Below are 18803 nucleotides of genomic sequence, written 5' to 3'. Positions count from 1 at the left end.
ATCATTTGCATTAGCCTCAGGCACCTCTGTACAGTGATACACTCTTACAAGCTTTCAAACAAGTGGTGCCAAAGGCTGTAAAGCCTACTGATGATAAAGATGCATTTCATGCCTAATTTTCCTAGTTGCTTTCCATTTTATCAAATAGTCTTTAGAGCTACCTCCTTGTTTGAAACATGAATTAATTACATCTGGTGCAGTGTAAGTGCTGACACCAATAGAGGCTGGCAACTGGAAGTCACACCCGTTCTGCCTTAAATCAGCTTTGAAGGAGGTGGATTTCTTATCTTGTTCCCTATACAACCCCTGTAGCATTACAGTTGGCATGTTACTTCTGGTCAGCCTTTTTTAAAAGCTTACAGGTGTGACCTGGGTCCTTTTTTATCTCCTTTCACACAATCTGCAGACCAAATTGTAGTCTCAAAAAGAAAGAATGCCTTACATTATGAGTAGTGTAAAAGGATTCTTTGTCTTCTTCCTTAAAGGCTTTAGTGCAGGAGCAGTTTCTGGGAATTGGAGGTTAAAAAAGGGAGTGGAGGGGGGGAAACGCATAGATTTGCTGCTTAGACATATCAACATATTATTTCAGGCATTAGTTCAAATAACACAAATCAGACCAAATCAGAGAGAAGAAAGGCTTCAATTTTAAAAATTGTCTGCAATTTTATTACCTAAGGAATTGCATTATTACTCATGACAGACAAGAGTTTCATACCACATTTTGGTATTTCAGTTTTAATTGTAAATGGGAAATTGCAAAGCTAGAGAGGCAGTGTCTCTGATTTCTTGTATGTGGAACGCAGAAGCTAGGACGTTTGAAAATGGGTGCCTATTGCAGTGTGAAATCACAAGTCTGTAGCTAATGCTTTACAAAGTATTAGAACAGCTGAAAAATCTGAAAATTTGAGTGCACCCATTTGCAAAAGAAATGCTTTACTGCCAGTACATTGAGAACCAATATACTGGTAAAGATCAAGGGTTTTTTTCAGGAACATTGACAATTGTAAACAGAACAATTTGCAGTGTGTCTTTGTCTTACTGTGGCACTGGACTAGAAATAACCATCTTCTTATGATGATCACATGTAACAGGATTAAACTAATTGATCTGATACTTCAAAGTTGGCACAAAAGCTATGGAAGGAAATTACTTTAAGCAGAAAAAGAGCATCTTCTCTCAGTACTCAGAGCCCACAGACTGTCTAGGGGTATAGTCTTCCGTAGAAATAATTAGGGTTAATGCTAGTCCTTGTGTGTGCCTCAAGAGGAGATGATACCACTGTGCTCAGTGAGTAGACTGCTTATTGAGATAAAGAGATTCTCTTCCACTTTTAAGTTTTAGCTCCTATTGGGTTTGTGCCAGTTTTGCTGTATCAGATCAATTACTCTAATCTTGTTTTGTGAGCCTGTGTGAAGAAAAGGTGTCGGTTTTTCGTGTCAGTTCCACTGGGAGGCATCCCAGTCTGGCAGGGCTCCCTGTTAAGGTGAGCACTGTTTCTGGCAGTGCAGCTCTGCTATCCATTTAAGTGCCCAGCGCTTAAATAGCTATTCACTCAGCCTGCATACTCATCATTTCTGGCTCTTTTTGTCTCGGTTTGTTGGAAACCTGAAATTATTAGGAATAGAGGCCATGAGTGGAAGGAGGAGGGTGGAATCACTCCACAGGCATACACACAAGTTGAGCCATGCACCAGGCAGCCTGTTGGATACTGCATCCGAGAATTACAGTGCCAGTGGCAGTGCTGCAAACTTCAAGGAACAGAAAATCCTTTAACTTTGTGTAGCTGCATTAGCTATGCTGTGGCAGACCCATATTCTAAGTGCTTAAGGGTCATCTGAAATATTGCTGCTGGTTTGTATGCATGCCTGCCTTATGCTGAATGTGCGCATGCCCACTGAGTGAGTCTGCAGGTCTGACACTGTTCTTACAGAGAGAGTGAAACCTGGAGATAAGTTTGCATCACATCTCTGCAGCTGCTTCTTCGCTAAGAAGCCTTTTATCATTTTGTGTGCCTTCCCCCACAGCAAAGTACTTTCCACCACTGTTTTGTCATGAATTAGAAAGTAGTTCATTCAGCAATTTCCCTTCTCAGACTGGCTGTGGGTGGTGGCTGAAGGGATCTGTTCAAAGGCTTGTTGTCCATGTTGAGAAATCTGTATTTGACTCTTTAGCTCCTCAGCTATGAAATACATCTTCCTTCACACAAAATTGAATTATTCCAATGTAAAACAATGTAGCCAAATCTATACAAAGATAACATAAAAATAAAATGAAAGTATTACCTCTTTTTTAAAAGACAACATTTAGATCTTATGCAGGAGAATGAGAACATAAAATTCTCCTCAGAAAAATTAATTACCCTCTGTAAATTAATTCTCTTATGTAACCCTTGATACATAATATGGTCCTTTTTTGCTAAGGAGGGCAAAGATTAAACAAATTCCTCTGAGGTGAGATCAACCTTTAAGGGAACAAAAAGTACTGCAGGAGAAAGCACTGTCAATGCTAAATGGTTGAGTGTGTTTTTTTAACATTACTGAATTAATTTTTTCTCTGAAATCCATAGATGCTGCTGAAATTTAAAACTGAAAACAGAAAACCTTCACAAGTCAAAACCAATACTGGCTATAAAGTTCAGCAAAGACATATGCAATTAGCATCTATTTAGTCTTAAATTAAAGGCAGTTTTACTATATCAGGAAAGTTTTGGTCAGCTAAGATCAGTTAAGTTTCCACCAGTATTTTTCAGAGAGTTCCCCAAAAGGACATCTATTTTCTGAAAAGTGTCAGTCATAAAATTTATTTTATATTTTAGATATACTGTAATCGCTGATAGAACAAGCTCGACCCAGTTCAGGCGGGTCTCTGTGCTCGCAGTGGCAGTGATTTGGTGGAACCCCGTGCCTTTCACTGCCACTGACACCACACCACCCTCATTCAGCTCGCCAGGACCTGAGACAGAATTCATGTATAAGCTGTAGCAAGTGAGCTGAGGCCTGTAGCACTGTCACCTTGTGACTTAGTCCATTGCTCAGTGTTAACATCCCTCAGCCTCTGCAGAAATGCCCTATTTTTTTCCTGATAAATGAAGTCGGCTGTTGCTTTCTGGCTTTATTCCAAGGTGTTTGCAAGCCACCACAGAACGGCACAAGCACTTTGGTGTCACTTCTGGTGACTGGTGTAACTGCAGTAATGATATTTCTGCTGTTTTACTACTCATAGCCACTGGCCAGGCTATCCCTCAGCTTTCCCACCACAACCTGCACTGCTTGCATTTAAACATTTAAAGTTGCCAAACTGGTTAGGGGAGTTCTCTACTTTACTTTCCCTCTGGACATACAGATACTCCTGACCTTTTTCTTTTTTTTTTTGGTACAGATCTATTTATTTTCATTTCTCTTCACCTCCTGGTTTCATTTCTCTTGTCAGCTCAGCTGCTTCATGTCACTTCTACCACAACAGAAGCACCTTTTGGTGCCGCTCTTGGCACCACCTCGTAGTGGCTGGCAGCTCATAAAGACCTGGGTGTATATACTTCCCCTCTAGCCCTCAGATTTCTAGACAAACAGCCCGTGGAAAATGCCATTACATTCTCATGGTAGTGCCTGAAGGTGCTGCTTTCTCCTTTGTGTGTTGGCTTTACTTGATACAGTCATTATATCCTAGTGCTTTTGTGAAGACTGAATTTTAATTACTTCACTCCTGAATCATATGCCTCTCCAGATCAGATCAACATTTGCCAAGTAAAAGTGAACAGCAGACTTCAGCTTCTCATGCTATGTGTACCCAGTAGCAGTTACCTCTACAGTTACAGTTAGTCTCTTCATTAAAGGGAGAAATGTCAAAACAAGTACTTTGAAGTCATCTCTTACAAATTCCGACAAGTCTTTCGTCTATCAGGAGCAAGTATTAGATGATACGGGATCATTATTGCATGGTAAAAATGCATCCTGCAACATAATTTAGTTTTAACAAAGCAGAATGATATTCTTTACAGAATAATACACAGTTCTCCGTGTTATAATTAAATGTTCTTTAATGCAATATCACCATATCTGCAGAGCCACAGCATAAGTAGCAGTGCTCTAAACAGGGGTTTGCTGTATTTGTTTGCATGCTCCTCTGTGTGTGTGTGTCTGCATGCATACTCACACACATAAATGTACTTGTGGTAATGCTTGGTCTTTCCTGCTCTCTTGCCCCAAGGGATTCTTTCGGAGGAGTCAGCAGAACAATGCATCCTATTCCTGTCCAAGACAGAGAAACTGTTTAATTGACAGAACCAACAGAAATCGCTGCCAGCACTGCCGACTGCAGAAATGTCTTGCCCTGGGAATGTCTCGAGATGGTAAGGAGTCAAATCCGTGCTTCACATCTAAGCCCTTTGAAACTTTTCTTCGCTGCTGACTTACTCAAACTCCCTGTAGATTTCTGCAAAAAGAGAGAGGAGAAGCTCCGTGCTTTGTAAGGCGTGCGCTGTGAGTCGAACTTTGCCATCCACTTAACAAAGAAGGCTATTTTTATGGGCAGGGGTGGGGAAAATCACAAAATGGAGAGCAGTGTCAGTTTAGAGCAAAAAGAGGCAGAAGTGAAATATGTTATTCTAATCAAAAACACAGAGCACAAAAAAGTCATCTCTGGAGAGGTGGGTTTACATTAAGTATTACATTAAACATCAGCATTTTTCTTAACATTTCATATTGATGTGTGAAAGCATCCATTTCCCTGAAATCTCTGAAGGACTGGTAGTAAGGAGATGCAACCCTACACCAATTTACACCTTGATATCATTATGGGTTTCTGTTTGTTTTTTTCAGTGCACTTGACCAAATATTTTGTGTTGGAAGAAACCCCATTTCTTTTACTTGCACATTGCCTCCTGTCCCTACCTGGGTCTGCAGAAGAAAGTTTCCTAATTTAGTACTGAAAGTATATCCTATGCCAGAGGAAAGCTCCACAGCCTATGCCATCTCAGGATCCTGTGCTCCCTGTAGAGCTCAGTTCCACCTTCCAGGCGGTGGTGTGACCAGCCAATATCAGCAGCTGAGAACATGCACCACACCAAAACTGCAGGCAGTGGGACCAAGGTTGCCCACAGCTGGCATGCCCTGGGCACCACTCCTCGTGCAGGGGGTTTCCAGCTCAAAAACATGTTTCATATAGTAAGAAAGTATTAGAGGAAAATGTTCTAATTTTTTTAAGCAGTTTATATTAATTTCAATTTCCTGGAAGCAATTTTCTCTCTTAAAGGGTTGACTCAAAATGTGTGTTTTTAAATTGAGTCATTGATGGAGAAATTACATAAAGAGCTATTTATTTAGATGGACCACAGGCTATAAACTTGTCAAAATTTGGACCATAATAGGTCTTCTTCTGCCTCAGTGTGTCTTATGCCTCACTGAAGTTACTTGTTTACCAGCCTCACCTGGGAAGGGCCTTTAGTCCATGAATTCTTTTTGGTCCTAGCACCCAGTTTACTTGACACCTTAGCTCTTAATTCTTCATGGTGATTAAAGAGGTAACATTTCAACAATTTAACAGCACATGCTTTCCTCCTGAAAATAGTATCTTCCAATGATTTAAGATAAATCACAGGGGCATTTTAATGTGACTGACAGTGTCATCTTCCCAACCAGTAATTCAGCGACCACTGCAGAGAGACAAAAGGAGTGATTCTTCCAACAGATCACTTAGTTCTGTCCTAGTTGATGTAAAGGTCTTCATGATTGTTTAGGATTAAGGCTACTAACAGCTCTTGCAAATTTAAAATTGGCTGTGTAAACTTTTTGACAGAAAACTTTAATTTGATTTTTACCTCTCAGCCATGTAATAAATGCATTTTTATCATGCAGAGGCAGGATGCTAATTGACAGCAGCTGGAGAATCCAATTAATGAATATATAATGAGGATAAGCATTGGTTTTATTGCTGAGGCCCTAAATTTGAAGAAAATACACAATTGCATTATTCAAAATTATTTAAAATACAGTCATTGTACATTGTCCATAAGGGTATGCAGCATACCATGCCCCTGATTCCAGGGGCAGGCTGTGTTTGTGTGAGGTAACTTGTAGCCTGAATGTAGGGCTGCAACTAAACTTAGGTTGGCAATAAGAAAAAAACCCTCTAGATGTAAAAGAAAAAAAAAAGTGAAAGTAAAGCAGCTGTCACCTTGTTGTTCTGGCACTGTATTTTCATATTTTGCTCTACTTCTTCTGTTCTTTTTCCTGAATGAAGAATTTTACATTATCCACGTGTAAGTTCATATTCTTCTCAAGGGCTAAATGAGAGTAATGTGCTAATAAATATGATTCTGAATTGATCCAAATTTCAGACAGACTGAAAATACACAATATAGAAAATACACCTGATAATACGTAGATCTCTGTATTTCAGGAGCTATGTCCCCATACCTGTTCTGATGAATTCTGCTGGATGTATCTCTCATTTGTTTTAGAGCACAATCAACAACTGTCTCTGCTCTAAGATCCCAAGATTGAGCCCAGTAAAAGACCAGAATTTATAGAGAGATGGGGGTGGAGAGTGATAATCAGCTGTGATCTGCTGTGTGTACAGGCTGTGAATTTACTCCTCCTAGCTCCACAGCAATCAGCCTGTCACCTTTGAAAATTTCAGTCTCAGTGTAATGAACCCTGTTTCTGGGGAAAATGGTTTGCCCTCTTATATTTTCCTCCCTTTCTCATCAGAAGGAGTGTATGGGTTTGTGCATGAAGGTTATTGAAATGGAGATTGCATAAATCCCTAAGACTTTGTTCTGTGGAAAAGATGACATTCATTTGTGCTGTTTACTTTCAAATCTGTTATTTTCGTCTAGGTTCTAACCTGTATTTTTTTTATTTTTTTTAAAGTAGGAAGATAACACCCCATTGAAAGGATATGGTAATAAGTTTTTGGGGCTTGTTTTCACCCAGAATACTAATCTTGTTAGTGTACTGTGTAAAGATTTGTGGAAAGTTAGTAAATGGATATGAATTCACAGACTGTACATTTCATACAGCTCTGGGTGGTTGTTCAGTGAACACAAAGATATAAAAGGATGCATGGTCTTTTTAACATTCATAGTGGGAAGTGAATTGCTTGACTGAGGCCCTCCTGTCAAACAGGAGTTCTTGTTGTCACCTAGTAAAATCAAGTACGCAATATTTTTTCCTTTATGAGATGTACGTGATGCAAAGCTTTGCATCCTTTCTCATTTCCGCAGAAAAAGGTGTTTCCACAGCAAAATCAACCTTGAAAGTTAACGACAGAAGAGTGGTGGCATTGAGGGGAATCGAGAAAAATTTAAAGATGGCAATGGTTTTACATTGTGCTTTGCTTTTCAGCTGTGAAATTTGGAAGAATGTCCAAAAAGCAGCGGGATAGCTTGTATGCTGAAGTGCAGAAGCACCAGCAGCGCCTGCAGGAGCAGCGGCAGCAGCAGAGTGGTGAGGCAGAAGCTCTGGCCAGGGTTTACAGCAGCAGCATCAGCAATGGCTTGAACAATCTGAACAGCGAGACTGGCAGCACCTACGCCAACGGGCACGTCATCGACCTGCCCAAGTCTGAGGGCTATTACAGCGTGGATTCTGCCCAGCCCTCCCCAGACCAGTCTGGGTTAGACATGACTGGAATCAAACAGATAAAGCAGGAACCTATCTATGACCTCACCTCTGTACCAAACTTGTTTACCTATAGTTCTTTCAACAGCGGGCAATTAGCTCCAGGGATATCCATGAGCGAAATCGGTAAGAAAAATTCTTATTCCTGTAGTGCAATGTGCATATATAAGCTAAGATCCAGTACTGTTTTCATTAAAATGTCATACAGGCATTCCACGCACAGGTACACAATAGTTACATATTCACACGTGTGTGTGCACACACATACAGAGAGTATGGGAAAGAAAATAAGTCTGGAACTAATCGATATAACGTTAAGGCAGATCTTTTTTTATAAAAAATTATGCAGTTCTTAAAACCAGCAGTTCATTTCTGTTTATTAAATAAGAGCATCAAAGCAGGTGATGAATCAATCATAACCAAGTGATAATTAGGAAGGGGCTTGTTTCAAATGAGCTCATTACTGGCAGGGTTAAATGATCTCTTCAGCCAACTATCCGTATTCTTGTCAACACCCAGAATCCCCATAGCAGCAAATTCTAGGGTACTTACTGTGAAAAAGTACCAGTTCCTACTTTAGCTGCACAGATGTGAGCACGCTCACTAAATTCCTAAAGTGCACAAACTCTGAATTTATTTCTGTGGGTATCCCTACTTCTCTGCCCGAAGGCCTTGGAGAGCCTGTCCATTTGCTTTCATCTTTGACAACTGACGGAGACCCCTCTGTGAGGTGAGGCTGTTAGACACTCAATGACTAAAGGTGATTTTGGTCTAAGGAGGATTTCTGTTCATCTAATGCTTCTAGTTGTATTTCACCAAAGCCACTGGAAGTACTACTTCTATTACAAAGAAATAACATGAACAAAGATTGGCATCCTAATTAGGTACCTGAAGAAGTGAAATATGCTGAATCAGTTGTGGCTGAGAGCTTAATCTAAGGGTAACATTTTGTTAATGGAATTTAATTAAAAAAAAAAAAAAAAGAAGAAGGTAAAAAGTCATCTTCAAGAGCATTCTTAACAAATTAATTCATTTCAAATCATGGAAAAACCCTGTAGTTCTGGTCTAACTTTGCTGACTCATGTACATGGATTACACTGAGATCTGTAAATGTGTGTTTGTGCTCAGTCCTGCTGAGGGCTGTGGCCTCCCCTCAATATGCGTTACAGTAGTGGGATATATAGTAGTTACTGTCTGGTAAAAAAAGGACGTTGCAGCTAAAATTGATAGCATGTATTCTGCCCTTGCGTGCTTTGTAGGGAGCGCTATAACACGTTTGTGCTTTAGCGGCAAATTGTCCAGGACAAAGTTAAAACTTATATGGCACTCTGTTTATTAAGACCCGCTTTATTATCACATTTGGCCCAGGCCACTGTCCAATAAAACTGTACACCCACAGTGCAGGATTGGAGATGAACATTTGCTCCCTCAGCTGTCATGGCCATATGAGTATTACTCACACATGGCTTGTGCATACCTCAGTCCTGCAACTGTGGATCACACTGCTGCAAAGCTGCCGAGAGGCAATGCAAACAGTCCTTAAGAGCTGTTTCCCTGCAGACCCACTACCAAAGAGTACTGGTGCCAGTTTCCAGAGAGACCCAGGGAAGTCCAGAAATGCAGGAGTTCTGATAGTCCATGAGTTGGGTTTGTGCTCAGTTGCAGAAATGAGTGCAAAGACAGAATATGGTCACTATGTCCTTAGTGGCCAGAGAATCCCCCTGAAGTCAATGGGACCTTTTGACTTCAGACAATCAAAGTTTTATCTTTTTAACTTAAATCAAGATAACTTTTATCTCTTGCAGGTTCACTTAGAAATAATACAACATTCTTCATTTTTCACCCTTTTTTTTCTCTCCTAGCTCTAAAACATCCTGCCGTGAATCCACCCCACATTTCCAAGTTTATCACCCTCCTCTCAAGCACACAAATCAGGGGAAAACCCAGAGCAGAGGGAGTGCTACATAGCAAATGGCCCATCTCTGACAGCAAAATGCAGAGGCTCTGGGATTTACCTCTTTTCCTTTTGGAATTGAAACTAGGGCTCCTAAACTGCTATGATTTTACACAAGTATGCTGTCTTTCATTTGTGGCATGTACAGCAGAGGGGTAAGGGAGACAGTGAGAGATAATGTAGTATAACAAATCAGCTGACAACTGGAAGAGATGCACCATAAAATATTTGGATTAGTGCACAGGCAAATGATATTTTCAGTGTTTAAAAAGAAGCAGAAAATGTCTCTTAATGCTGCAGCGGATTGTTGGACCATCTGTAGAGCTGCAGTCTTGCAGTCCTGGGATGTGCTGATTTCATATTATAGTGTGCTTAAATTTCACTGCAGAATTGCATCTCACTACAGTGACATTTAGGAATAACTCAACTTATGCTAAATAGACGTTACTGCTTTTAACTGTTAGATGAAATCATGGAGAATATATAGGAGATAGAAAAGCTATGCTGCATTGATCCTTGTGGCTGATGGAAGTTTCCTCTTACCAACATGTCTGGTGATCTAGCAAAACACTAAGTATCCCAGATCATGATACTTCTTTTCTGCACTGATTATTTTCTACCAGGCATAAATTTCCAGTCCTAACTTTTTTCTGGTCCTTACAGTCTTCAAATAAATTTATGTATGTAAGCACAATCTCCACTGACACTTGCCTGATCTTGAGTGCAACTATTGTATTTTTTTTCCTTCACGAATGAATGTGTGGGAACTTCTTTCATCCTTGAGTTCCTGGAAGTTTCTGTAAGCTCACCAAGGAGCAGACTTCTTCACAAGCACTCAGAACAAAAGTAATTTATGCAGTTTATGATTACATGTCAACCAAAATCTAATTCACTTACTCCTTTGGTGTTAATGCTTTGTTTGTTTCAAACTCACTTCTCTCCTGTGTAGGGCATTTTAAAATTAAGATATAGTTGACTATACATTTCCAAGTCTGAGTATCATTTTCTCTTTCTTATTTTCCTAATTCTTTCAATCCTGTCACATTATGTCTCAGTCTTCATTGATGCTTTGTGACTCGCTTCAGTTTAGAATTGTCCCCTAACCTAATTAGCCTGCTATGAACCTTCTCTTTCAGATTACTATGAAAATGTTAAATGCTTGCAAAACAAATCCTAATAAGGATCCCTGCTGCACCTAAAATACTTGCTGCAATTGCATATATTACTTTAGTATTTATATTTGGCTTGCTATCCAACAGTAAGTTTTCTGTAAAATCCAAGTCACAAGTCTTGCTTTCCCTGTCAGTTTCATTCAGTTATAAAAATAATATTTTCTAAGATACTCTATGACATAATTTACACATCATTTACATGCTCTTCCTCACATGTTAATTTTCTAGTTCCACCAAAAAGTAATCTAAATGGTTAGAGCTACTTTGATCTTTAACAGTTCTATGCTTTAATTTGAATGTGAAAGTGTTCTTTTTCACGAACATGCATTCATCTACAGAAGACTTTGTAGTGGAAATGGAAATTGTTCAACTTAACAGTTTTGAAATGCAAAATTTTTACATAGCAACTGTTTTGACATGTAGTATTAGAATGGAATGGCGAGGAAAATATCGCTTATCTTGCATTGCATGCTTACTGGTATCTATCTACTGTGCTAGCAAATAGGTGTAGGAGAAAGACATGCTGACAGATTAAAGTTATATAGGGCTCTGTCACACGTACTTGGTATTATGTTTCTCCAAATGAGTTACATAGGCCTAGATACAACTGCACATTATCTGATCTCCATTGCCTATCCTCCAGAAGCAGGATAGGCAATGCCTCCTATGGAAGAGAGGGTTAAGTGTAACAAAAAGCATTTTCAGATACAGTCACAAATTTCTCATGTAACTGCCAGAGCTTATGATGGAGAGAAGTTGTACCAAATCAGGTAGTTCCCCATTAGGCACAGCCCTCATCAATGTTCCACTTATGTTACAAAAATCCCTCAAAGCATAAAGATATCACTCCAAACCTCATAAGTACACATACGAGAGCAGAACCTCAACTTGTCATCAAGTGCATTTCCAGTTCAGATCCCTTTTCTTTAAAGGGATGTATTTTTTTTCCTTAACTCAAAGCATCTGGACCTTGTTGGACACTTGATACAGATTTGGGTGGGCAGAACACAAAATAGGTGAGGTGGCCATCTGGCAGTGACTAGATGAGTTGGCAGGCTCTGTCACTGCCTGTCCTGTTCATGGGTGGCATGATCCAGGTGTGTTTCATCAGCGTGGGAGATGCCCACATCCCAAGGACTCATACTGCCAAGGACTTGGCAACATCATCCTCTTTCTCCATGTGTACCATCTACACATCTGGGGAGGCAGAAATGATGCAGTGGGAGCTCCAACCATGAGGTGAAATCCGCTTGCGATGTCAAAAGCAAGAATTTGGTCATTTGCAGAATGACTTTCTCCTCACACAGCAAATCACAGAGGTCAGCTGGTGGGTGGGAAATTCTGAAGTGAGAAGGGAGCTCCAGTTCCTGGTGTCAATGCTTTCTCCCAAGTGTGGTTTTAAATTATGAGGCATTAAAGGCCTATTTTTAGACTTGGTGAAATTAAAAGACTATCTTGTTTAAATGTATGTGCATAATATTATCTGCCACTGAGCTGCATATTGCATTATCCTCCCTAAATATATGCCTCCTATCTTGGTCTGTAAAAGTTAATGGAAAGGCTTCCGTGCTTTAACTGCAGTTGAGATTGCCACCCTGTGATTTCTTAAGGACAAGATGAAATGATTAGCCAACTGTTATGGAGAAAACAGATTGGTTAAGCATTCACTGCAAGCCAAACTTAAGAGTGCCCTGTAGCTGTGTATGTGTAGGTAGTCAGTAAGGCACCTCTGGAGTGTACAGGAGATAACACAGCCCAGCCTCTATAATTGTAGATGAAAGTATTGTTTACATGCATTTACATGACATTTCTTCAAATTCAGGCCTGTTTGTACCCAGTGGCTTGGAGAGATTACATTTCTAATAAAATTAAAGTAAAGCTGGTGAACCTTCCCTTTCCCCAATCCTTCCAAGCCTGCCCTGCTATGTGTATCTTAGGGTGGGCAATAACTCCCTAGGACATATGCCTGATGTGGATTGGAGGAGGCATCACCTGCCTTATATTGTAAGGCACAGCTCTTCTGACCTGCACACATGGACTATCAGAAAAGTGATAGTAAAGGAAAACCTTAATTTTTTTTTTTCAACTTGCTCAGGATAGTTTAAAAAAAAAGTCCTCTTGGTAACCACAAATTACATTCTGTGCATTTGTAATTTAGTTGTAATTTAGCTGTATTAATACATTCATCCCAAGACCACAGTGAACAGTTTTACAGTCTGTGAAGTTATTTAATTTCCATTGCTGCAATATTGTACAAGCGGGAGTTATTTCACTCTCTCTCCTAAAGAAGGGAGGTCTTTACCTGTAAACATTCTGAAGTCCTCTGCTGAAGATCTATTTGAAAGCCAGTCCCACACCTTTCTCTTTCAGCCATCTCCTCACTAACTTAACAAGAATTTAGTTTATTCCTCTATATCTATACTCTTCATGAATGTCCACAAGACTTAATGTTGGATGTGCAATATATAAATGCATATCAGCATCAGACTGATATCTTAAAAAGTCCACTGTGCTTTGGTTTTGAAAGCACTTCTCCATGAGATAAGCATTTCTCATTCCTTAACATCTTTATCGCCAAGGTTTGTTCCCTGTGCCAGATCAAGTGTTAACATTACTGAACATGTATTGGTCAATTAGATGCTATTTCAAGGGACACTCCAAACCACATTCAAAATGCGGCGAGCTCACCAATTAAAGCCCATACCTAAGGTGACAGTAGCATCTATGTTTATGTTCCCTTTACAAAGCCACCACCCACCCCACAGTGAAACAAAAATTATGTTTTTTAGTCCTGTGTAATGTTCTCCACTTCTTTTTCCAAGCCATGGTTTAATATTCCTTCTACCAAGGTGACAGTCAGAATTTTACAGGGCTGCTGTCTACACCATGGCAGCTGTATTTAAGAGAAGCAATGTTGCCATCTAGTGAGCATTTAAAAATGCAACATGTGCATTTTACGCACATGCCACCAGGGCACTGTCTTACCATTGTTACCTATTTAAAGATGACACTCAGAGTATGTTCACATTTCAATTCTATATCCCTTTCAGCTCACTTAGAACTTCAGCTTGTTTTACAAATGAGCTAAAAATATGCATTGAATGGTATTAAAAACAACCTTATCTATAGACTACATTTTTTAAACGTCATAATATGGTTCTTTAAAGAGGTCAAATTGCTAATTCTTTAAAGTATATAAAATTGCTCCTTTTCTCCAAAGACGAGAATATTTTCTTCCATTACCAAACTTGGCAAAATATCTTCATTCTACTGAGCGTCCAAAAAAAGCTGTTAGAAATCAACCATTTGTAGCAGTCAAAATATGTAAAATACAATATAATATATCCCATATATTACCATATATCATGGCAATCTATTCAGGAATACCATTGTGCTGTGAATGTTGAATTACAAATCTCACAGGAAGATCAGTGTAGATCCAATGGTGTGGTAAGTACTGAGGCATGCTGCTGCTGCTGCCAGTTGTAAGACCAGGCTTGTGGCTGGTTCCCTGTCATATGCTTTGGACCAGCAATGTCAATAGCAGAGGAGACGGCTTTCTGCAAGTAATGCTCAAAAAAAGAAGACTGGAGCAGGTGCCATAGCTCAGAGGGGCTGGGATGTGTGAGAGAAGTGTGTTGCCTTCTGGGGTTGTGACTCACACACAGCCCACAAAGAGGGGAACTGCAGATGAGAATCGAGGGGTCAAGGCAGTGATGCTCTAGGAGTCCCTGTAGTATATGGAAGTGGCACACTATCTGCCAGAATTGCTGTGGTTTGAAATAGTGGCTGCTTGTTGTTTCCATCCTCCTCCGTGTAATCCCTTCATGGATTTAGTGTCGACTTTCCCACCAGTGTTTTTGTCTGATGTTTATGGGCAGTCAGCCCCAATAATTACAAGGTAATTATTACCTTGAGAGTTTAACCTGGAGTCCCTGTTATATTTCTTTGTCGTCCTGAACGGCACTGGTTGATCATTCCTTAATCCTAAGGCACAAGGAAGGTATCAGAAGTTTGGGTTTACAACTTTTTTCTTTCCCAGTATACATGCAGCATCCTAAGTTTGCCTTTCCAAGGCAAACTTTCTGTGTGCTATCTTTCATCACTCACTTCATGCACTTCACTGCTTCCTACTTTATTCGTGAGAATAAGGTAATCTGCTTGGTTTGTGTTTTGTGATGCTGTTTCTGGCTTTGTAGGTACTGGTGTCTTTCAGTCCATTCAGCTTTTGATGCTTTATTTCACAGAACAACAACAATTCCTTTATACAAGAGTGAAAAGATATGAGAAAGAATTTGAGTGAAATGCACAAGAAAGAAACATAGATGTGCACAGTGGAAAAATTCAATATGAAAAAACACAGGGCTCAGAGACAAATGCTGAAACTGATTATCAGAATGCAGATTTTATAGTGCAGTAATCTCCGAGGAATGAAAGTCACAAGTGAATGGGAATAGTTAATACAGGATATTAAGGTGTGGAGCCCTGTTTTGTGTTCCTTTTTGACTGCATGGATGGCCTTTTTTTTGATCAGTGATGATTCTGTCATTGTGTATGATAACCAAGTTATTCCACTTTCTGACACTAAACACTAACATCACCTTGATCCAACTCATTTCCACACTACCAGAAAATAGAGCCATTGTAGAATGTTTTGCCATTACTTTTTAACATGTTTCAGTAGACAGATTGCTTAAAATCTTTATAGAAAGGTAATTTGAGGACTGTGACAGTAAAACAACTGCTAAAAGATATATTAACCTCTCTCAGCTTTTTGCAGACTATGACAGAGCAAACCCTCACAAACATGCTTTAAAAGCAGTAATATTCTAATTATTACATATATATTTCTCAGTTTAATAGAGAACAATGTCTACTTCAGGTAATGCATGCTTTATTGTAAAAAATAAAACCGCTTTCTTGTTTCAGAAAAGTCTCATTTTAATATAAGGGTTTATTTGTGCAACCTATGCTAGAAGAAGCTAAGAAACTGCTCATCTCAATACATTTGTGGTAATTATATGGTGGCTTTAGAGTTCATTTGAACTCCAGCTATTTCCTTGGCTAGTGCTTTTGCTGCCAGTCAAATGTCTTCTAATTTTTGCTAAATTGACTGAGTCCCAGGAGAATTATTACTAACTAGAGACCATTAAGCATTTATAAAAATCCTCTAGGATCTAACGGAATTCTGGGTCCATCCTCTAGTTTCCTGAAGATAAGGACTTCATTCCATTGTATTGTCATTTCTGTTAATTTATTAGCATTTTTAGAAAGGCAAACGAAGCACTGATTTACTTTGAAGGAGAGAGACAAAATAGAGAATTCACACACATAGCTTTTACTCTTTGTGGACTCCATTTGTGACGTTAAACATTCAGTAACTTAAAGTAAAGGTTATTCCTGAACTAAATTCTAGCACTTCTAGTCTCATATGAGTGTTTTTATGTTTCATACTATCTTCCTAGGCTGCATATTGTGTAGTGCTGCAAATTTATTAAGCAAATAGAGGTTATGAAAGTAGGTTGTTTTTTAGAGGGAAATACTTTCTTGCATTATGGCATTGAGAATGCCACAGACAGATGAAACCTGGAATGAGCTTTTTGCAACCACTTTCAGGAAAAAAATGTTCCTGTTTTTCTGAGAAAAAAAAAAATCAAACTTTTTGTCTAGTTCTTGTAAAAAAAATGAGACCTATTATTCATGTTTGACAGCAAACACAGAGGTATTTTTACTTTATTAGCTGTGCCACTGTGTCTACAACTGTCAAAGAATTTAAGAATAGTCTGAATTCAATGATTCAGTTTTCAAAAATTTTAATTTTTTTAGTCATAATACCCTTGAATTGGCATACAAAAAAGTGTTGATCCGATGCTATCTTGGCAAGTTTTTAGGTCCTAGAACAGAGATTTTATTTAGAGTGCCTGGCTGGAGTTTTGTTATGTATGCTTACAGCAGCCAGCCAAAGCTGTGATGTTACTGCAGCATTAATTCGAAGTGGATCCCTGCAAGAGCTCAGCTTAGGATGTAAGCTGAGATAAGCTCTTAGCTACCCAACTAGATCCTACGGGTAAGTGGCAAATTAAAGATTCATTATTCATTTTAATTGAAGAAGATTATCAGTGTTTTAGAAGGCACACTTCATAGTTTTTCAGTTCCCTGTGCAAAAGAAGGGAATGCTGAGAAAAATTAGAGTGTCTCCTGAGAAAAGAGAGACAAATAAAAGAACTAAGGAGCCTGTAGGAAACAAATGCTGCTGTAGATGAGTTCCACTTAGCAGGCAAAATTCACAGCTGGTGAATGTTGTGTGCACTCCATGGATTACATCCATCCCCACCAGCATTGTGCTTGACCTCAAGTTGGAGTTTTTCTGCACTATTGTAGTTGGAGATCTCTGAATATTGCAAGTGCCTGAAAAACGCAGTACTGATTTATCAGCTGATGGTAGACCCCCGTGGCTCTGTGGTATGCCGATTTTGATTGCTGTCTAGGTTGCAGTGTTCAGTTTTCTGTATGTACTTGTATTTAAGCAATTCCTACTCTACCAATAATGTTTGAGCAATTGGTAGTCTTTGGAGAGTGCCTTTTGTGAGATAACTCCTGAAATCCAAAATAGGAAACTACAGCAGGAGAAAAATAAAAAAGAGGGGGCTGGGGCGGGGCGAAGCCTGCCAGAGCAAACAGAACTGGAAACAGAAAGTCCCAAGTTTATGTGCTGTTGTTCTTCTCTTGCAGCATATGCTTTTGGCCTATTTTGTTGGTGAAATAGGGCTTTTGCAGTCTCTCTGCCTCCCCGGTCCTTCTGTCAGGGCTGTGCAATGATTCTTTAGCTACTCCCCAGCACCACTGAAGTGAAGCAGCAGTCTCAGACACTTAGCTCCTGCAAGTTTTGGAGAAGTGACTACTCAGCAGGCAAAGGAGACAGAGAGCTTTAGGGAGAGGAGGACGCCAGAGCCGAGTCCCATGTTCAGCCCCGGTGGCTGGTGACCAGTGACACTGAGCAGAGCAGTCCCTCGCACACTCACATGGTGCCTGTGACCTGGCCAGGGACCGGGGATGTTACCCACCCCAACGCCAGGGACAGAAGGGCCCAGGGGAGGGGCAGGTGATGTTTGATGCATCTGAAGGCATCCAGGTTTGTTGCACTAACTTCTCTGCATAGCTCACTTCACTGGGCAATCCTCACAGAATCGTCTCTTGATTCTGTCTTCTGTTTTAGGTAGGCCAGGACAAATGTAAAAACCATTCTTTTCCTGAAACAGCATGGATCTCTTGTGGTCCTCTTCAGCTTCATGATGTACAATTTTCAGTTTTTCCTGGACATCTCTTACTATACATTGAACTTTTCTATATTTTTACATGCTGCATTGTAAATTCCAATTAAATAACCTACCCATTGGTCTGGCACCTCTCAAGGCCTCACCAGACCCTGCTACAGGAAGGGCAGCATGCCCTGTGCTGCGTGGAGTGGGACCAGCCTGACATCTCAGGTGTCTGCTCTCTAGCCATGCCAAAAAAACCATCTGGATTTCCTTGTCCTCTAAGAACAGATGAAGCTGTACAGCTAGGGTAGTGGGCCATTTTAGAAAACCAGTCAGAGACGTGCAGGACAGTAATGAAATGTAAGTGGACACCCCATGATGAATTTTGTTTGAGTGTTTCTGGTTTTTGCAACTGTTGGTTACAATTATTGGCAATTTCCTTGATTGAGTATGTTGTTTCTGATTTATCTCTCTGGAAGCAAATACTTCTTTCTAGATTTTTTTTTTCAATGAAGCAGAGCATTTTTAGAAAAAGTGTTTGCTTTTCAAAAAAAAAATGTCAATTTACCAATACTAAGAAAACCTAAGATATAGAATGAAGCTGCCTAATACAAATGCTTCCCATCCCAGTGTATACCAGAGTTTGGATACTGGGAACATTATTTTCTGTGGACCGTGCTCCCCAGCCAGAGTAGATCTGCTAGGATATGCTGTGATTTTCATGTATCAAGTGGTCCAGATAGGAGATTTAGCCCCAATGTAATAAAGCCAGTATGTGGACAAACGGAGAGGAGTAAAG

The 18803-nt window shown here is 39.8% G+C and overlaps 1 protein-coding gene across 1 annotated transcript in view; it reads left to right on the top strand.

Annotated features, from left to right (window-relative positions):
* RORB (RAR related orphan receptor B) overlaps nt 1-18803 on the top strand; it is a 138920-nt gene that overhangs the window by 97486 nt on the left and 22631 nt on the right. The window contains exons 3-4 of the mRNA XM_064735747.1: nt 4207-4348; nt 7344-7745. Of these exons, the coding sequence (XP_064591817.1) occupies nt 4207-4348; nt 7344-7745 (544 nt within the window). The remainder of the gene's footprint in view (nt 1-4206; nt 4349-7343; nt 7746-18803) is intronic.

Source organism: Zonotrichia leucophrys, chromosome Z, assembly GCF_028769735.1.
Source record: "Zonotrichia leucophrys gambelii isolate GWCS_2022_RI chromosome Z, RI_Zleu_2.0, whole genome shotgun sequence".
Taxonomy (NCBI): domain Eukaryota; kingdom Metazoa; phylum Chordata; class Aves; order Passeriformes; family Passerellidae; genus Zonotrichia; species Zonotrichia leucophrys.
Note: the sequence above shows the minus strand (reverse complement) of the source record. Positions and strands in the feature narration are given on the sequence as shown.